The sequence below is a fragment of the Sciurus carolinensis genome, chromosome 16 (genome assembly GCF_902686445.1).
Source record: "Sciurus carolinensis chromosome 16, mSciCar1.2, whole genome shotgun sequence".
Taxonomy (NCBI): domain Eukaryota; kingdom Metazoa; phylum Chordata; class Mammalia; order Rodentia; family Sciuridae; genus Sciurus; species Sciurus carolinensis.
Genome location: NC_062228.1, coordinates 36,301,687 through 36,319,238, shown reverse-complemented (window position 1 = coordinate 36,319,238; position 17,552 = coordinate 36,301,687). Strand labels below are relative to the sequence as shown.

Below are 17,552 nucleotides of genomic sequence, written 5' to 3'. Positions count from 1 at the left end.
CAGCAGCTCCCTTGAAAATCTGCAGTTGGATCAAAATTCCAAATTCTGGGAGTTTACAGTGCACCAATGGCTCATCTCCAGACACCTCTAGCTCAACTCTGTTCTATAATTTTTTAAATAAAAAGATGACTTTCAGAATATCTACATCCATTTTTAATAGCTATGAGTTATTCTATATGGTTATGGCAAAATTCATTTTAACTAAAAATAGATATGTGTTGGTTGTTTCCATTGAATCATTAGCAATAGTGCTATAGTAAAAAATTTGTGTAAACCTCTGTATAATCATTCAAATACTAAGGCATAAATTTCCAAAAATAGAACTACTACACGAAAGTGTGGGCATGACTTATTATTAAAATGGAGAAATGACATTTTCCTCACACCCTTATCAACTTTTCACCAGCCTGATAAATGAATAAAGTAGACCCTTTAGTTTCTCTGCCCAACAATTTCCATGACTGTTCATCAAATGATAAAGTCCCATTAGAAATAGTTGATAATGCCAAATGTGGTGGCACACCATAATCCCAGTGGCTTAGGAGACTAAGGCAAGAGAATCAGGAGTTCAAAGCCAGCCTCAGCAACTTTGAGAGTTGCTAAGCAGTTCAGTGAGACCATGTCTCTAAAAATACAAAATAGGGCTGGGGATGTGGCTCAGTGGTCAAGTGCCCCGAGTTCAATCCCTGGTAAACCCCCACTCTCCGCCCCCCCCCCCAAAAAAAAGTTGATACCAGCACTGTTCTAATTGTTCTAATCTAAAATATTTTTAGCAAAGTACACACCAGCAAAGTAGAGAACTAAAAATATCCATAAAATTCAAGCTTCATAAAAGCTTTGAATTTCAAATCAGGGGGGCTAAATGTCATATTCTCACTTGTGTGGGCCTGGCCTAAACATGCCCCCTCAAAGAGACTTTGGAGAGAAATTGTTTCTCTAGGTAAAGAACAGCAGCATAAAGGGGGGAAAATTAATTAAAATTTGATAGATAAAGGATTCTGTCTAGATCTGTCCAAAGTAGAAGGCACTAAGCACATGTGTCTAGTAAACACCTAAAATGTGGCCAATACAACTACAGTTCTAATTTTATTTAATTTTTAGTACCAGGAATTGAATCTAGGTGCATTTAACCACTGGGCCACATCCCCAACCCACCCAACCCCTCTTTTAAGTTGCTAAGGCTGGCCTCTATCCTTTTATCCTCCTTTCTCAGCCTCTGGAGCTGCTGGGATTATAGGCATGAGCCACTGCATCTGGCTTATTTGATTTTAATTACATGTAAAAATAAATACTTTGTTCAATTACTGGAGAACTTTTTAAGTACTTGAAATAACTTGAGTATGTGAATATATTTTTCCACAATAAATTTTTTGAAATTTAAATATAGATTAAGTATGTCCAATATGTCCAATGAAAACCTAGCATCTGACTTGACAGCTATTTAAGTGTAAATTACACATGAGGTTTCTGGAGACTTGGTATGAAAAAAGAATATAAAATATTTCAATAATTTTTATATTGATTAAAAGTATTTTTGATATATTGGGTTAAATTATTAAAATTACTTTCAATGGATATTTTTAGAGGAGCTACTAGAAATTTTTAAATTATGTATATAGCTCATATTACATTTCTGTCGGACAGTACATTTTTAGATCAGGGTAAATTTTTTTTTTTTTTGGCGGTGCTGGGGATTGAACCCAGGGCCTTGTGCTCACAAGGCAGGCACTCTACCAACTGAGCCACATCCCCAGCCCAAGATCAGGGTAATTATTAACTACATTTTTCTGGATAGTGAATTCATATTATTTCCCAAGGATCTTAAGTCCCAGAGATAAGAATGCCATACACAGTAGACCTACAAAATATTATTTCTAACTCCTTCTGTAGGCTGCCCTTTAAAAACCTTTTCCAGAAAAATAATTGACCTTAAAAATAAAATATTTTACCAAATTGCTAGTGCTGTCTCAGTACAGGTAGTTTCTGATGTTTACTTATTAATTGGCCAAGTTGGAGCAGGCCTAGACATGCTGACACTGAAAATCTGACCTTCCCTACAAAGGTTAGCTTCCCAAAGGAAAATTACAACTTGAGAACCGCAGCATCAGGATAACCTCTCCATCTTCTGCCTCCTTCTCCACACCAAGAAAATTCTTTATTCTGGGGGAAAAATCCTTGAAAGGCTGCGAAACTGCTGCATGTCTGATTAAAAATTAAAAGTCACTATACCAACTAAAACTGCTAACTTGAGAAGGTACTGGGAATAGCACAAAAATCAGAAGCAAATAAATAAAAGGAATGTCTGAATAATAAAGTGTTCCTTTTAATGGCTATAAGTTGGAAAAGTGTTAAAATATACACATCTAGAAGTTAGTAAATGTGTTGCTTGCTACATTAAGAATAGTGTTATTTCAGTGAATAGATACTGTCACAAATGCATACATTAAGTGTTTATACCCCTACATAAGAAGTATCTGTTTAAAGAATGACAGCACTGAAAGTAATATATACTTACTAAGCAGTAAGAGAGCAGTTTTCCTTTATTGCTTTGTAATGTAACATTTCTGTGTTTCTCTCAGCTGAACATCATTACATTTTGTATATCCATATCCAGGCTTACAAGACCAGAGATTCATACCCAAGAAAAGGGGGTCAGGACAGGATAGAATTAGGAAGGGATGAAGGTATGCAGAGGTAAAAAAAACATTCAGAATTATCAGATTTAGCTATGACAGATGATATATTTCAAAATTGCAAACAGTACTAAAGAATGCACATTGATGTTGATTCTCAAAGGGAGCGTAATTAAAACAAATTTGAGGATTACTTTCCTTAAGTCCACATAGCTTGACACTAGAGCAGGGAAGTCAAGATTTGCTCACACCTATGCAAATCAAAATTCTTGGAAATCTTTGTATTAGAAGAGATAATAATTACATATCCTTGGGTCTACTGAGTTCTTTAATCACATTAAGTTTAGAATTTAAATTTGATATATGCAAAGTAGGACTTTTCCTACCTACCTAAGAATGCCTACACTTATTGCCAAGAGGAATACTTGAAAAGTAAACACATTTCAAACCTAGTGATCTTACAAGGCAGAAACAAAGCTCCTAAGATATTTTCTTTATAGCCACTTTCGTCCACAAGGCAACAGCCAGAACCTTTTTTTTTTTTTTTTTTAACAAAATAAGAGGAATCAATAATAGTAAAAGGTCAGATTACTTAAAATCTTGAGTCATCTCTTCACATCACCGCAAGCCTTAATAATTTCTGGGCCCACTGGAGCAGCAGAGTTGAAGATTAGGGACAAGTTGGAAATTTCCTTAACCTGTTGGCAGCAGTCACCACGTAGAAATGTTTCTTGAGGGGAGGAGTTAAAAAAAAAAAAAATAGAAGAGAAAGCATATTTTTAGACTAATGACTTTAAGAAGAAACAATGAAAGGACTTAAGCAAGTGTACCATGTGGGTTTGTTCAGAACACATTTCTAGAATAATTATAGTAGAATAGTTACATGACCTTAAATGGCATGTTTCAAGTAAGTATGAAGTGAACTGTCTTTCTGCCCTTTTCACATGAAAAGGGGAGCACCCTAGAGCAGTGGTTTTCAAACTGATTCACAACCCACCAGTAGGTTGTTAAATTTGTGGGTTGTGAACAGCTTTTTTTTTAATGAAACCAAATGACAACAGAAAATATAAGCATGAATCCCTTTGTTAGAGTAAATGAAATAATTTTTACTTCATCTGTGTCTACACAGATGGATCCCTAGGTAAAGATTTTGGATTTGTTTTTGTTTTGTTTTGTTTGTGCTGGGGATCAAATCTAGGACCTTGCACATACTAAGCAAGCATTCTCGTCTCAAACTTGTGATCCTCCTGCCTTGCCTCCCAAGTCCTTGGGATTACAGGCATGCACCACTGCACCAGCTTGTGCGTGGTATCTTTTAATCAAGTAATGGCTTTTGATACGAATAGATTTTTTCCCCTAAATTGTCTTTAAAATCAAAATGTAAGTAAAAGCTACAACTCTTTCAGAAGACAGAATATAAATGTTGCCTTTACTGAAAGAAAAAATACCTTCCATTTTCTCTGGGCCATGTATTTCTGTAGCAATAGTTGGGATTTGAGATGAACTTTGGATTTCGAGGCTTTGGCAGGCAGATTATTCAACCACTCATGTTTCAGGCATTGTGTGGCACTCATTCTGCAGCTGTGAAATCAAACAGCAATCAAAACTTTTAGTTGAGGTTACCCTTCTAGTTGTCTAAAACTCCTCCATTGGATGGAAGCCTGAGTCAGTGGAACAGATTAATCATTCAGGCAGATTCATGCTACATACCAAAAAGGGAACTCCTCGTTGCCTAAAATTCTGCTCCTTAAAAGTGCCAGTAAGTTGCCATCAAAATGTTCCCTGATCTCTTCACAAGTGATTAATCACCACCACCCAGAGAGGGATAGGAAACAGGCAGAGCATTAGAAGGCCAGCTGTTTGCTCTTAGGTGGTAAAAGAACCTAACACTTAAAGGAAGTTCATTCCTCCTTCCAGAATATAACGTCAAGTGATTCTTCTGAATTAGGATTATTTTTATTCTCACATAACCTTTCACAATCAGGAAAAAAACTGAAGATCACAGAACAATTAGCTGCATTAGACCCCAGATTCTTGGGCCTTACTCCTGGGTCACTAATACCTTTGGTTATTTTCAGTTATTATTTTGTCTGAGTATCAAAAAACACAATAGTTGAACCCATGACTTCGATAAGAGCTGCTGAAGCCAAGGTAGGTTTCCATCACTAAGAAACGAGATATTCAGACCTTTATTCTGATGACTTTTTTTAATCTCAACTTTTTTTTCTCAATATTAGTGTATTTTAATTTATAACTTGAAAATATGACCCATTTGTAAATACACATTTTCTAAAACTATTTAGAGCTTATGCTCCTGGTTGTTTTAAAATTGATTTCTTTTGTGATTTTCTCTGCTCCCTTTATTGTTCCAAAGAAATACAGACTAAGAAATCTTAAAGGAAGAAAAGATTCATCAGGCTAGACCAGCACCCAGATTAGGGTCACCATCAGAACAGTCCATGACAAGCAATAAAGGGTACCTCTTCTCTTTGACCAGTAGCCGGGAAACAAAGTCCTTGGCTTCCTCTGACAGCCCTTCAAAGGTGTCAGCGTCGAAATCCCAGCTACAGTTCACAATGAAATTCATGGTTTCTGCATCTGTTTCCCCTAGAAATGGGGACAAACCACTGAGTCTATAGAGGAGAGAAAGAACCATCAGTTTGTGGAAGCCACATTTGCTGACATTCCTCAAAAGAATAAAGAAACTTACAAGGGTCAAGCAGACTTAACTAGAATCAAAAGGGTTAAAAAAAAAAAAAAACTTCCATTATTTCTTCATAGAATACAGTTCAACGTGTTTGTTAAGGAAAAGAGATAGAAAGATTAAAATTTTAGAGGCAGGAATGGTATTTGGAGTAAGTTCCCTATCACTCTCTCCTCTTTTCTCAGCTCAGTACAACCAGTATATATTCATTTAATTTAAAAATAGCTTTCCACGTCTCTCCAACAATCAGGATCATTCAGGTACTACCCTCACCTTGGGCCAAAGGGAAATTGGCTTTGTTAGGATCTTGCTAAATTGAGGGCAGAGTGGCAGGGCAACCTAACTGGCTGACTCTAAACTTCCCCAGCCTGGTGCAACAGACACAAAGTGCAGAGATGTAGGTAGCAGGTATATAATAATGATAAGACTCAGAAGCAAAACATGACTTTGGCCTCTAAGGAAATAGCAAAGGGGACTCCACGGTTGGAAAGAAGAAACAAGAAGACAGGATCAGAAGTGACAAGGTAAGATGACACAGCAGTGTCCTGCCTGCCCATCCCCTTGCCTTAGCCTCTAGTACATTCCAGCCCCACTGTGCCAAAGCACCTGCATTTCTTTGCTGGAGCCTTTTCAATTAAATCTTGCTTTATCAACCAGAAGATTAATTCTATCCTTATACACACCTGGAATCAGCCCACAAACAAGAACTAATAAGAATTGATGTATCCCCCAATTCTTCTACCCCTTAAGTAACTCAGTAAGCATTCCACAATAATTCCAGAGTTCCCTAGCAGAATTAAATTTCAGTTGCCCACACATGGGCCTTAACTGCTGGGTCATTAATACTTTTGGTTATTTTCAATTATTATTTTATGTCTTCAGTGTCAAAAACTCAGTGGCTCAACCCATCACTTTGATAGGGGAATGACATCTGATATCAACATTTTTTCCATATTAGCCTATTATAATTGGTAACTTAGAAATAGGATCAGTTGGTAAATGTGGTTAACTGGTTTGGTAACACACCCTTAACTGGCTACCCTCCCCATCTCTCTACCCTACCCTTCTACTTTTGTTTCCTGGGAACACTTCCCAAATAAACTACTTGTGCTCAGTTTTTTGCTGCTCCGAAGGGTACCCAAAGCAAGACAGATGGTCCCCAGCCCCACCTCAGAGCCAGGCCCCTAAGCACTCACAGCATATAGGTGATGACTCCCACACTCCACATGTCCGTGGGGAATGAAACAAACTCATAGTTGACGACTTCTGGGGCCAGGAACTCGGGAGTACCAAAATTCACCTTCAGCTTTTCCCGAGGCTTGTACCTGGGAGCACAGAGAACCATGGAAGACATAGATACTGGGACTAATTCCTGGTGAGAGGAGACACTGTTTGACCCTTCTGTCCGGCATATTGCCTGGACCTCACACACCACACATGTAGCTTACTGGATAATAATCATAACCCAAGGCCCCAAACATCAGGCTTTTTCAGTTAATGGTAGAATCAGAAAACCACAATCATCTAGGCATTTACAGTCTGAGGAGGAGAAAGTATCCCTATTATCTTATTGGGCTATGCAGCCATATGAATGAGTACACATGGGATAGAAGATGTTGGGAAGGGACTGCTCTGTCATTGGGTACAAAGTGACTTGAGGGATGATGGTAAGAATTAGAAAAAGGAAAAAAGCCAGGCATGGTGGCACATGCCTGTAATCCTAACAGCTCAGAAGGCTGAGGCAGGAGGATTGCAAGTTCAAAACTAGCCTCAGAAACTTAGAGAGACCTTGTCTCAAAATATAGAAAGGGCTGGGGATGTGCCTCAGTGATTCAGCATCCCTGGGTTCAATCTCCAGTACCAAGAAAAAAAAAGAAGAAGAAAAGATGTTCATTGTTACTTATCACTAGGGAAATGTAAATCAAAACAACAAAGTGATACCACTTCACGCCCCCATAAGTATGTGTACCATATGGAAGGTAGAAAGGAAGGAAGGGAATTTCGACGAGGTTGTAGGGGTACTAGAAAATTTATGTTGGTGGGAATGTAAAACAGGATAGCCCTGTGGAAAACCAAAAGGGAGTTACTCAAAAAGTTAAAAACAGAATTACCATGTGATACAGCTATTCCACTTCTGGGTATACAGATCCAGAATAATCGAAAGTAGGGTTTCCAAGAGATGGGTGTACACTCATGTTCATAGCAGCATTACTTACAACTGGCAAAAGGTAGACGCCACCCAGGTGATCACTGGCAGATGAATGGATAAAGAAAATGGAATATTATTCTGCCTTAAGAAGAAAGAAAATTCTGATACAGGTTTCAACATGGTTGGACCTCAAGGACATGCTAAGTAAAATAAACTAGCCACAAACAAATACCATAAGATTCCACTGATAGGAGGTACCTAGAGCAGTCAAACGTATAGAAACAGAAAGTAGAATGGTGGTTGCCAAAGGTTGGAGGCAGGAGAAAAATGGGAAGTTATTGTTTAATGGACATGATTTTAGTTTAACAAGATGAAAACATTCTAGAGGTTGATTGCACAATAGTGCACTACTACTACTATTGTACTAATGAACTGTACACTTAAAATTAAGATGTTAAATTTTTTCAGTTATACTAAGTGGCAAAAATTGTATATATTTATGGTATACAGCATTGTGTTTTGGGTTATATGTATAACTTTTCAAATAGCTAATTAACATGCATCACCTCATTTATTTTTATGTGGTGAGATCACTTAGAATTTATTATCTTAGCAATTTCAAATATACAACACTGTTATTAATTATACTCACCATGTTGTACAATGAATCTCTTTATTTTTCTTGTCTAAAATTTTGTATCCTTCAGCCAGTATCTCCGCAATGCCACTAACCCTGCCCATGGTAACCGCCATTCTACTCTGCTTCTGAGATCATCCTTTTTAGATTCCATATATAAGTGATATTATGCTTTCTGTACCTGACTTATTTTACTTAACATAATGTCCTCCAGGTTCATACATGTTGTTTCAAATAATACTTACTTTTTAAAGGCTGAATAGTATTCTATTGCATATATATTCTACATTTCCTTTATTCATTCATCCATTAATGGAAACTGGGTGGTAAATTGTATATTATGTGAGTTTTTAAAATCATGATTCCAAATAGAAAGAATTAGAAGTAGTTATGGGCATGAAGTTTAAGCAAAGCTAGAAAAACAGTTGATGGCTAGGTGGAAGGGGGTAGTAAACCATGCTTTTTAGAATCACTCTTAAATGAGAAGAAAATCTGTAGTTAAAATTTAATGGGTACTTTCTGTCAGGCACTGTGCTAAAAATTTTACATACCAACATTATTTCATACTCCCAATAACCCTATGAAATAGGTAATGAAAGGTTATTGTCCCCATTTTATAGATGAGTCGATTATGAATTAAAATAATAAATTGAATCAAAAAATTATTCTGCCAAAATACCCCACTTCCTTCAAACCACATTTCAAAGAGTCTTTTCTCTTCCAAATTTGCTATATTCCAGGCAAATACAGATGTAGGGTCAACATAGCCTTACATTCATCCAGGGAAAGAGCAACAAGAGGGTTGGTAGGAATTCCACCTAGAAGCTGAGAGAGTACATAAGCCCTCCTCTGGCAACCTGCTCTTCCCTTGCACTAACGACTGGCCCAAGACTTAGGGTAAAGGAGGAAAATTGAGAAGACCAGCCTTCTGCTCAAGGAGAGAAGGCCTATTCTCTCAACCCCTGGAACCCATCTACCCAGGTGATATTGTTCCCAATGTCTCTTTATGTCCTATATCCACATCTTGTGTCATGTGACTTTATAGTCCCTTTCACTAAAAGTATCATATCTTGACTCATCCCATTAATGCAGGGGTTGGCCATATGAGTTGCTTTGATCAACAAAATGTGGGTGGAAGTGACATTGGGTCAATTTTAATCTAGGCCATGAGAGCTTGTCCTCTTTCTCCTCTGCTATTAACATGAGAAGAAAATGAAACACATGGAGCTGATGTGACTTCACTGATTTCATCTTGGATCTAAGTCCAGCCTAGATCAATGACTCTCAACCAGTGGTGTGGAGATAAATATTTAACAATCAACTATTAGTTTATGCACATACAAACCCTGATTTGTAGCATTTGCCAATTTCTGAGGTGTAAATACTGATTTCCAATGGCCAAATTCAAGGTACCATGATGAAGTCACTAACTGAAGACCTGGAAAGAGCGGCTTAGTTGCTCACCATTCTGGAATATTTCTACCATATAGATATAAGAAGCATAAATAAGTACAGGAGCATAGAGTATAGCAAAATAATTAGGTAGTGATGTTTTTAGTACTTGGTATTTTAGTTTTTAATATAATTTCTTTGTTCAATTTATACAGTTTTAGTTTTAATAATAGTTGTGTTTAACAACTGGATTACAAAATTCCAGCTAGTACACTAGTTTTCAACTGACTTAGATTTATTATACCATTACCTGAGGTAACTCACAAATGTGTATATGAGAATACATTATTGTTGTTTCGACCCACTGGATTTTGGGTTGGTTTGTAATACAGCAGTACTATGGCAATAATTAACCTATGCATTCACCCCAAAGCTGTGTCAAAATATCCAACAAAACCGTCGCTCCAGATTTTCAGCACAAGGTCCTCTATGGCAATAGTCTGATATAGGAAGTCTCATAGCACTTGGAGTAAGCAACCCCTTGCCCTGTCCAGGAAAAAATGGATTTATCTTCTGATTCCACTCTGGCCTGGGAGTTGGGAGACTTCCAACATGCTGGAGATCCAGCTTAAACAAGATATTTCCCATCCTGTTTCCATCCTTTACCCTTGACAGGGTCTACTACTTAGATCCACTGATGGTTGATGACTTTACTGTCCAGCCTGGGGTAACCCTGGTTTCCTCCTTCTGAATGTCAGGACCTCTGAAGATCTGTGTATACCTCTACTCTGCCAGAAACCATTCCCCCACTGTAAATCTCAGCATTTTCAAATGGCCCCATCCAAAAATATAACTTTTTTTTTATAGTTTGTATTGTCTTTATAAACATTTCATTATTCCCCAGTATAGAATATGCTTTCTGAACCCGCATACTCTCCCCTCAGAGCCTTCCTCTTGAAAATGACACTTTCTAGGAAGAGGGCCAGTTTATCTGCCTGACTGACCCATCTCCTGGATGATTAAGGATGTTTTTGATGTTTTCTTTCCATCTCAAAATCAAATTGATTGTATCCACCCAGCCCCACTGAGTGCAGATTCCTGGGCATCGTGTATTTTGGACGTCGGTAGGTCACCAGTGTCCAGCAGTTTTATGTGGGGACTTCTCTTAAGGTTCATTTTCTTGAATTTGCCCTCTGCCTTTGGTCCTGATGGCAAAATTATCATCATCAATGCCCTTGACCAGGTTAAGGAATCTATCTGACAGTTTTGGATGGACTGGCTATTCACAGTCAGCTTCTGGCTAATTTTTGGTAAACTGACCTTCAGCGCTTTTCACCTCCCTCCCAGGTACAACTCAATAGCCTATAGGATAAAATGCAAACCTGTGAACCTAATATTCAGGACTCTTCATTTAGTGCCCTCATCTTCTACCATATCTCCCTCAGACTAGCCTGCTCATACACAGCATACACCTTTTCTGGCCCCATAACTCACACTGCCTCCCCTCCAGCTGTATTATGCCAGCACCAACTCTCACAATTGCACCAGAGTCCATTATCTCCTCACAGCTATTCAATGATGTTACACTGGTAGCTTGAAATTAGCAAAAATAGGCAAATATTACAAATCAACCTTACATCCTCTCATTCCCCACTTCTTCAGTTGGCGATTAAACATCTGCCAGTGCACCATTGTCTGCAGTTAACAAATCCTGTCCATCCACTCTTTTTGACTATTCAAAGAAGCCTTCCCTGACTCCAGAAGCTTCTGGTGGTTGCTTCTTACTCTCAGTTCACAGTGCATGTGGCAAATGGACATACTACATACACTAGTGTGTGTGTATTCTCAATAAAGACAATATTGTCCCACAGGAAGTGAAAATTAGTTCTTGGAAGTGAGGGTCAGGGAATAACAGCTACTGCAATGGTTTGTGACTCTCCAAAGGAAAACACACTACATTTGTGGCATGAAATTTTATGGAGTGGGGGACCAGGCAACCAGGGGAAGAAGTCTTTTTGAAACACTTATTGGGGGACAGGGAGCATAATGAGAAATACTGATCTGGTATATAATGCATGCAGGTGTGTAGGATAATTCCAATTTTAGAAGGCACTGTTTGAGAAAATATGAAGCAGTATTTTTTCCATTATGAACTGAATGTCTTTGAGGTTTGGATTGGGGAATTTTATATTGTGCATGAAATAAAGGACACAGTCAGAGATCCTGAAGTTGCAGTGGGATGATATGAATGTCCTGCTGTTATATCAACAGTACTGGGGGCAGTGAAAATGTATCTCTCACCCCTGTAGACAGGAAACATTAACCACTTCAACCAGGGGAGGAATGACCTCAGAGAACTGCCATTTTGGATGCTGCCTGCAAGCAGCTACAGGAAACAAAGGCTAAACTCAGGCAAGCAGCTTGGCTCCATGGGGACAAGGCTCTACTTTCTTCTACTTGCAGTTGGAGTAGAGGACACCTTAAGGCTCATAAAGTAAACAAAGACGATTTCTTTTCTTTTCTTTTCTTTTTTTTGTTTTTTTCTTGGTGCTGGAGCTCGAACCCAGGGCCTTATGCTTGCAAGGCAAGCACTCTACCAACTGAGGTATATCCCCAGCCCAAGACAATTTCTTTATGAGAAACAGTCATCAAGATGATAGGAAAACTTCAGGAAGAATCAAAAATGCAGATATTGGAGTGAAGACCTGCCCAGAAAATATGTGGCTCCCAGAGAAAAGTCATTGGAGGAAATAAAATTTTGGAGGAAGCCTAGAGATGGGCATATGACTATTGCTATATTTATGAACTGTGAATGCTTGGAGATTTGGGGGAAGCCTAAATGCCAGGGATCTGCTATGACCACTGCTAAGAATTCACACCCCTCCCATGGGCAGGAGCCCTGTAGTGGCCCAGTGTTCATACATATGACTAGACAGGATTATACAGTAAAGCTGTCTATACTTCACTAGGCTTTAAGCATTTTAGGAAACCTTAAGAAATTTTAAAAATTACATACAGTATTCACTTTAGTGCACTGAAATTTGAGAACTTAAAAATTTGTACTATCCATGTAGGATCTCATTTAACCCTCATAACTGACCCCCATATCAGCAATTAATGTCATTGTACCACCATTTTACCAAGATCTAACTCAGTCCTGGGTGGCTCCAGAACCACCTACCCAGGGCACCATACTCCCAACACCCCATTCAGCAGCCCCCTTTAACTCTCACTCCCTCTCTGCTCAGGTGGTTCAAGTTACAGTTAACCACACTGCCACTTAGGGAGAAGTGGATCTCACAGCCCAAATCCATCTCTGGTAATAACAAGGCCCATCTGCAAGCACTTCTACCTCTGAGTGTGAGAGCTTTCTTGCATCAGTCTCAAAACTAAAGAATTGGCTGGATCTTGGGCAGGTTACCATGCCCAAGAAAGCTACAATAAGGCCCAAGGAGTTTTGTCAAAGTATCAAAATAAAATCATCCCCTTACCTTCTGGCCAGCCCAAAGTCAATGATCTTAATTTGGTGTCCTGCCTGATTTACACACAGTATATTCTCCGGCTGGAAAAGAAAAGAGAAGTCTGCTTAGTTTAATTAGCAGCTAAGGAGGCTCAGTTCCCACACTTACTTGTCTATAGGCCTCAGTTTCCCAGCCTCCAAGAGAAATTAATGGTTCAGAGCAGCCCTACAAGGGTTATAAAATGAAAATAAATGAAAGGAGCTGATGAGACAAAAGGATTGGTTGTAGGCCGTGGAGAACTGGAAGACTTCTGCCTATACAGAAGGCCAGCCACTATTCACTAGATAGGCGCAACTATCAATTCTGAGGAGAAGCCAGAAACGTGGGCTTTTATGAAAATTCTGTGTTTTTAAATGTTGACAACTAAATCAAACTTAAACACATGTATGGGAACCAAACAGAACACCTGTATGGTACAGATCTGGTCTACATGCTGCTTGTTAGAATCTATTATTTTGGGGGTGATAGTTCCCAACCCTGGATGCCCATTAGAATCATCAGCGGAGTTTTGAAAGTCCCAGTGGCCAGGTCCCAACCCTGAACCATGACACTGGAATCTCAGGGGTGAGACCAAAGCATCACTCAAGGAGAATAGTGCTGCTAAATGTCAACCTGCCATGTGGTGGCTTTGACATGCTGATGCTTTTAGGTCTTTCAGATCAGCTTCTGGACACTGAGGGAGTCTGAAATAATGCTTGCTAATTGTGCATGACAAATCTGGGATTGTAGGAGAGCTGAGTAAACATGGCAGGCTTATGGTAAAAAGGATATGGAAACTTAGGGTTCAGTGCCTGAAGTCCAGGCACCCATTATCTGGTTCTGTAGCCTAGTTGAGTACCCATTCCTGAACCTCAGTGTCTTCATCTTTAAAATGGGAATAATACCTGTGTGTAAATCCTACTGCCTATCTTCCTGGGAGGATCTGAGGATCAAATAATATCAAATAATATCAGGAACACTTCACAGTTTCTAATGCAAATGTCAGGTACTGACTTTCTCAGCAGAAGACTTGATGCTATCTGTTGTAAAGTGTGTGATTCCTCAGCTAGGTACAGAAGAATGATATTTTTAAAATCTCTGTCTTCTTTAAGGTCTAGAACACCACCATCCAATGTAAATATTATGTAAGTCACATGTCATTGAAAGTTTTCTGAAGTCACATTAAAAAAGTAAAAACAGATAAAAATTTTATAACCTTACTGAAATATAAATAATAATGATTTTACTGTAAAATTTTTTTTGGTACCAGGGATTGAACCCAGGGGCACTTAACACTGAGCCACATGCCCAGCCCTTTGTTATTTTTTATTTTGAGACAGGGTCTAAGTTGCTTAGGGCCTCGCCTCCTGAGCCAAAATTCACCACTTTAAAATATATAACTCAGTGATTTTTAGTATAGTCACATAATTGTGCAATGATTATCACTAATTTTAGAACATTTTCATCACTTCAAAAAATAAAACCAAAAATCATACGTCACTGTCTATTCTTTCCTTCCCTCAAATGCTGGCAACCACAAGTGTTATTTTGTTTCCTTGGATTTGCCTATTCTGGACATCTCATATACATGGAATCATAAAATATGTGGCCTTTTGCATCCAGTTTCTTTCACTTGCTATAATTTTTCAAGGTTCATCATGTTGTAATATAGATCAGTACTTCATTTCTTTTCATGGCTAAATAATAGTTGCTATATGGATACATACCACATTTATTTCATATATTCGTTGGTTAATGAACATCCAGGTTGTTTGTACTTTTTGGCTATTATGAACTAGGCCACTAAGAACATTTGTGTACGAGTTTTTATGGTGACTGTATTTCAGTTCTCTTAAGCATATAACAAGGAGTAAAATTGCATAGTTATATGATAATTCTATGGTTAACACTTTTAGGAACCTTCAAACATTTTTAAATTTTGTAGCCCACCAATAATGGATGAGTTTTCTAACTTTTCCACAACTAAACAACACTTCTTATTGTCATTTCAATTTTTTATTTTAGTCAGTTTATTGAGTATGAGGTAGTACCTCATTGTGATTTTGATTTACATTTCCCTAATGACTAGTGGTGTTGAGGATCTTTCTATGTACTTATTGGCCATTGTATGTCTTCCCTGTGTAAGTATCTACTTAAATGCCTTCATCATTTTTTAAAATTGGTTTATATGCTTTTCTATTATTGAGTTGTAAGAGTTATTTTTATATTCTAGATACAAGTCATTTATCAGATATACGATTTGGAAATATTTTCTCCCCATTTTGTGAGCTTTCATTTCACTTTTTGGTGGTATCCTTTGAAGCACAAGTTTTTTTCCTTAGTTGAAGTCTAATTTATCTATTTTTATTTTTTTGCTTACACTTTAGATGTCATATCTAAGTAACCATTGCCTAATCCAAGATCATATTTATTCCTGTTTTCTTCTAATAATTTTATAGTTTTTAAAAACATTTTTAGTTGTAGATGGACACAGTACCTTTATTTTGCTTATTTATATGTGGTGCTGAGGACTGAAACTAGTGCCTCATATATGCTAGGCAAGCGCTCTACCACTGAGCTACAACCCCAGCCCAGTTTTATAGTTTTAACTTTTACATTTAGGTCTATGATCCATTATGAGTTAATTTTGTTGTGAGGAAAGGGTCCACCTTGATTTGTTTTGCACATGTATAATCCAGCATGGTATCTCAGCATGATTTGATGAAAAGACTCTTTTTCCCACTGTCATGGCACCATCTTCTAATTTAATAGCCATAAACAAAGGGGATTATTTCCAGACTCTCAATTGAGTTCCACTGATCTACATGTTTATCCGTATCCCAGTAATGGACTGTCTTGATGTCTCTAGCTTTGTAGAAAGTTTGGAAATCAGAAAACATGAGTCCTCCAACCTTGGTCTTTTCTTTTTCTTTTTTTCTTTTTTTTTTTTTTTTTTGCGGTGCTGGGGATCGAACCCAGGGCTTTGTACTTGACAGGCAAGCACTCTACCAACTGAGCTATCTCCCCAGCCCAACCTTGGTCTTTTTCAAGATTATTTTTCTGAATCTTAAGATTTGCTTATGAATAACTGAAAAAGAATCCATCTGTGATTTTGACAAGGATTATGTTGAATCTGTAGATCAATTTGGGGAGTACTGTCACCCTAACAATATTGAATCTTCCAACCTATGACCAAAGGGTGCATTTCCATTTTAGGTTTTTTTTACATCCTTTCAACATTTTTTGTAGTATAAGTCTTGCATTTATTTTGTGTAACTTGTTCCTAAGTATTTGATTCTTTTGATACTATTGCAAATGGAATTGTTTTCTTAATTTCACTTCTAGATTGTTCATTGCTAGTAAATAGAAGTACAATTGATTTTTGTATGTACCCTTAGGGCTGGGAAGATAGTACAGTTGGTAGAGTGCTTGCCTCATAAGCATAAGGTCCTGGGTTCAATCCCCAGCACGGCATAAAAAAAAAAAAAAAAAAAAAAAGTATGTATCCTGCAACCCTTGCTGAGTTTATTAATTTTAATAATTTCTCCTCCTTAGGATTTTTCTATATACAAGACCATATCATCTGTGAATATGATAGTTTTACTTCTTCCTTTCCAATAAAATTGACTTTTACTTATTTTCTTGCCTAATTGCTCTAGTTAGAACTTACTTATGGTAAAAGAATTAATAGAAATGATAAGAGGAGAAAACCTTGTCTTGATCTGACCTTTTTTTAAAAATGAACACAATACCTTTATTTTATTTATTTATTTTTATGTGGTCCTGAGGATTGAACCCAGTGTCACACATGCGAGATGAGTGCTCTATCACCGAGCCACAACCCCAGCCCTTGATCCGATCTTAAAGAGAAAGCATTCAGTCTTCTACCATTAAATATAATGTTAGGTATAAAGTTTTTCAGAGATGGTCCTTACCAAATTAAGGAAGTTCCCTTCTGTTCCTACTTTATCATTTTCATCATGAAAAAATGTTGAATTTCATCAAGTATTTTTCTAAATCTACATAAATGATCATATTTTTTTTTCTTTTATTCTAATATTGATTTTTATATGTTAAACCAACCTTGAATTCTTGGGACAAATTCCACTCTATCATGTGAAAAATTCTTTTCATATGTTGCTGTATTCAGTTTGCTGATATCTAGAAATTTACATCTATCTTCATAAGGGTATAGGTCTGTTGCTTTCTTTTCATGTAATGTCTTTCTTTGGTTTTGGAATCAGGTTAATATGAACCTCATAAAACAAGTAAGGAAATGTTCTCTCCTCTTTCATACTTTAAGTTTGTGAGGGATTGGTATTGATTTTTCCATAAACATTTGGTAAAATTCACCAGTGAAGTTATAAGCTTAGGCTTTTCTTGGTAGGTAGTTTTTGATTACTTATTAAATCTCTTTACTTGTTATAGGTCTATTTCTATTTCTTTTTCTTCTTGAGTCAGCTTAATTAGTTTGTGTCTTCCTAGGAAGACATTTCATCTAGGTCATCTAACTTGCCAGCATACAATTTTCACAGTA

The 17,552-nt window shown here is 37.5% G+C and overlaps 1 protein-coding gene and 1 non-coding gene across 6 annotated transcripts in view; both read right to left on the bottom strand.

Moving 5' to 3' along the window:
• Positions 1 to 1,679: 1,679 nt before the first annotated feature.
• Positions 1,680 to 1,752, bottom strand: Trnat-ugu (transfer RNA threonine (anticodon UGU)). Its single transcript has one exon. It is a non-coding gene; the product is annotated as a tRNA-Thr (tRNA).
• Positions 1,753 to 3,137: 1,385 nt separating this feature from the next.
• The window catches only part of Mylk3 (myosin light chain kinase 3), a 43,317-nt gene continuing 28,902 nt past the window's right edge, over positions 3,138 to 17,552 (bottom strand). For all 5 annotated transcript variants that reach the window (XM_047528482.1, XM_047528483.1, XM_047528481.1 and 2 more), the window contains exons 9-13: positions 13,007 to 13,077; positions 6,534 to 6,662; positions 5,114 to 5,266; positions 4,082 to 4,214; positions 3,138 to 3,363 (exon numbers count right to left, since the gene is read on the bottom strand). In XM_047528482.1, coding sequence (XP_047384438.1) covers positions 3,304 to 3,363; positions 4,082 to 4,214; positions 5,114 to 5,266; positions 6,534 to 6,662; positions 13,007 to 13,077 — 546 coding nt within the window. In that variant the 3' untranslated portion in view covers positions 3,138 to 3,303. The remainder of the gene's footprint in view (positions 3,364 to 4,081; positions 4,215 to 5,113; positions 5,267 to 6,533; positions 6,663 to 13,006; positions 13,078 to 17,552) is intronic.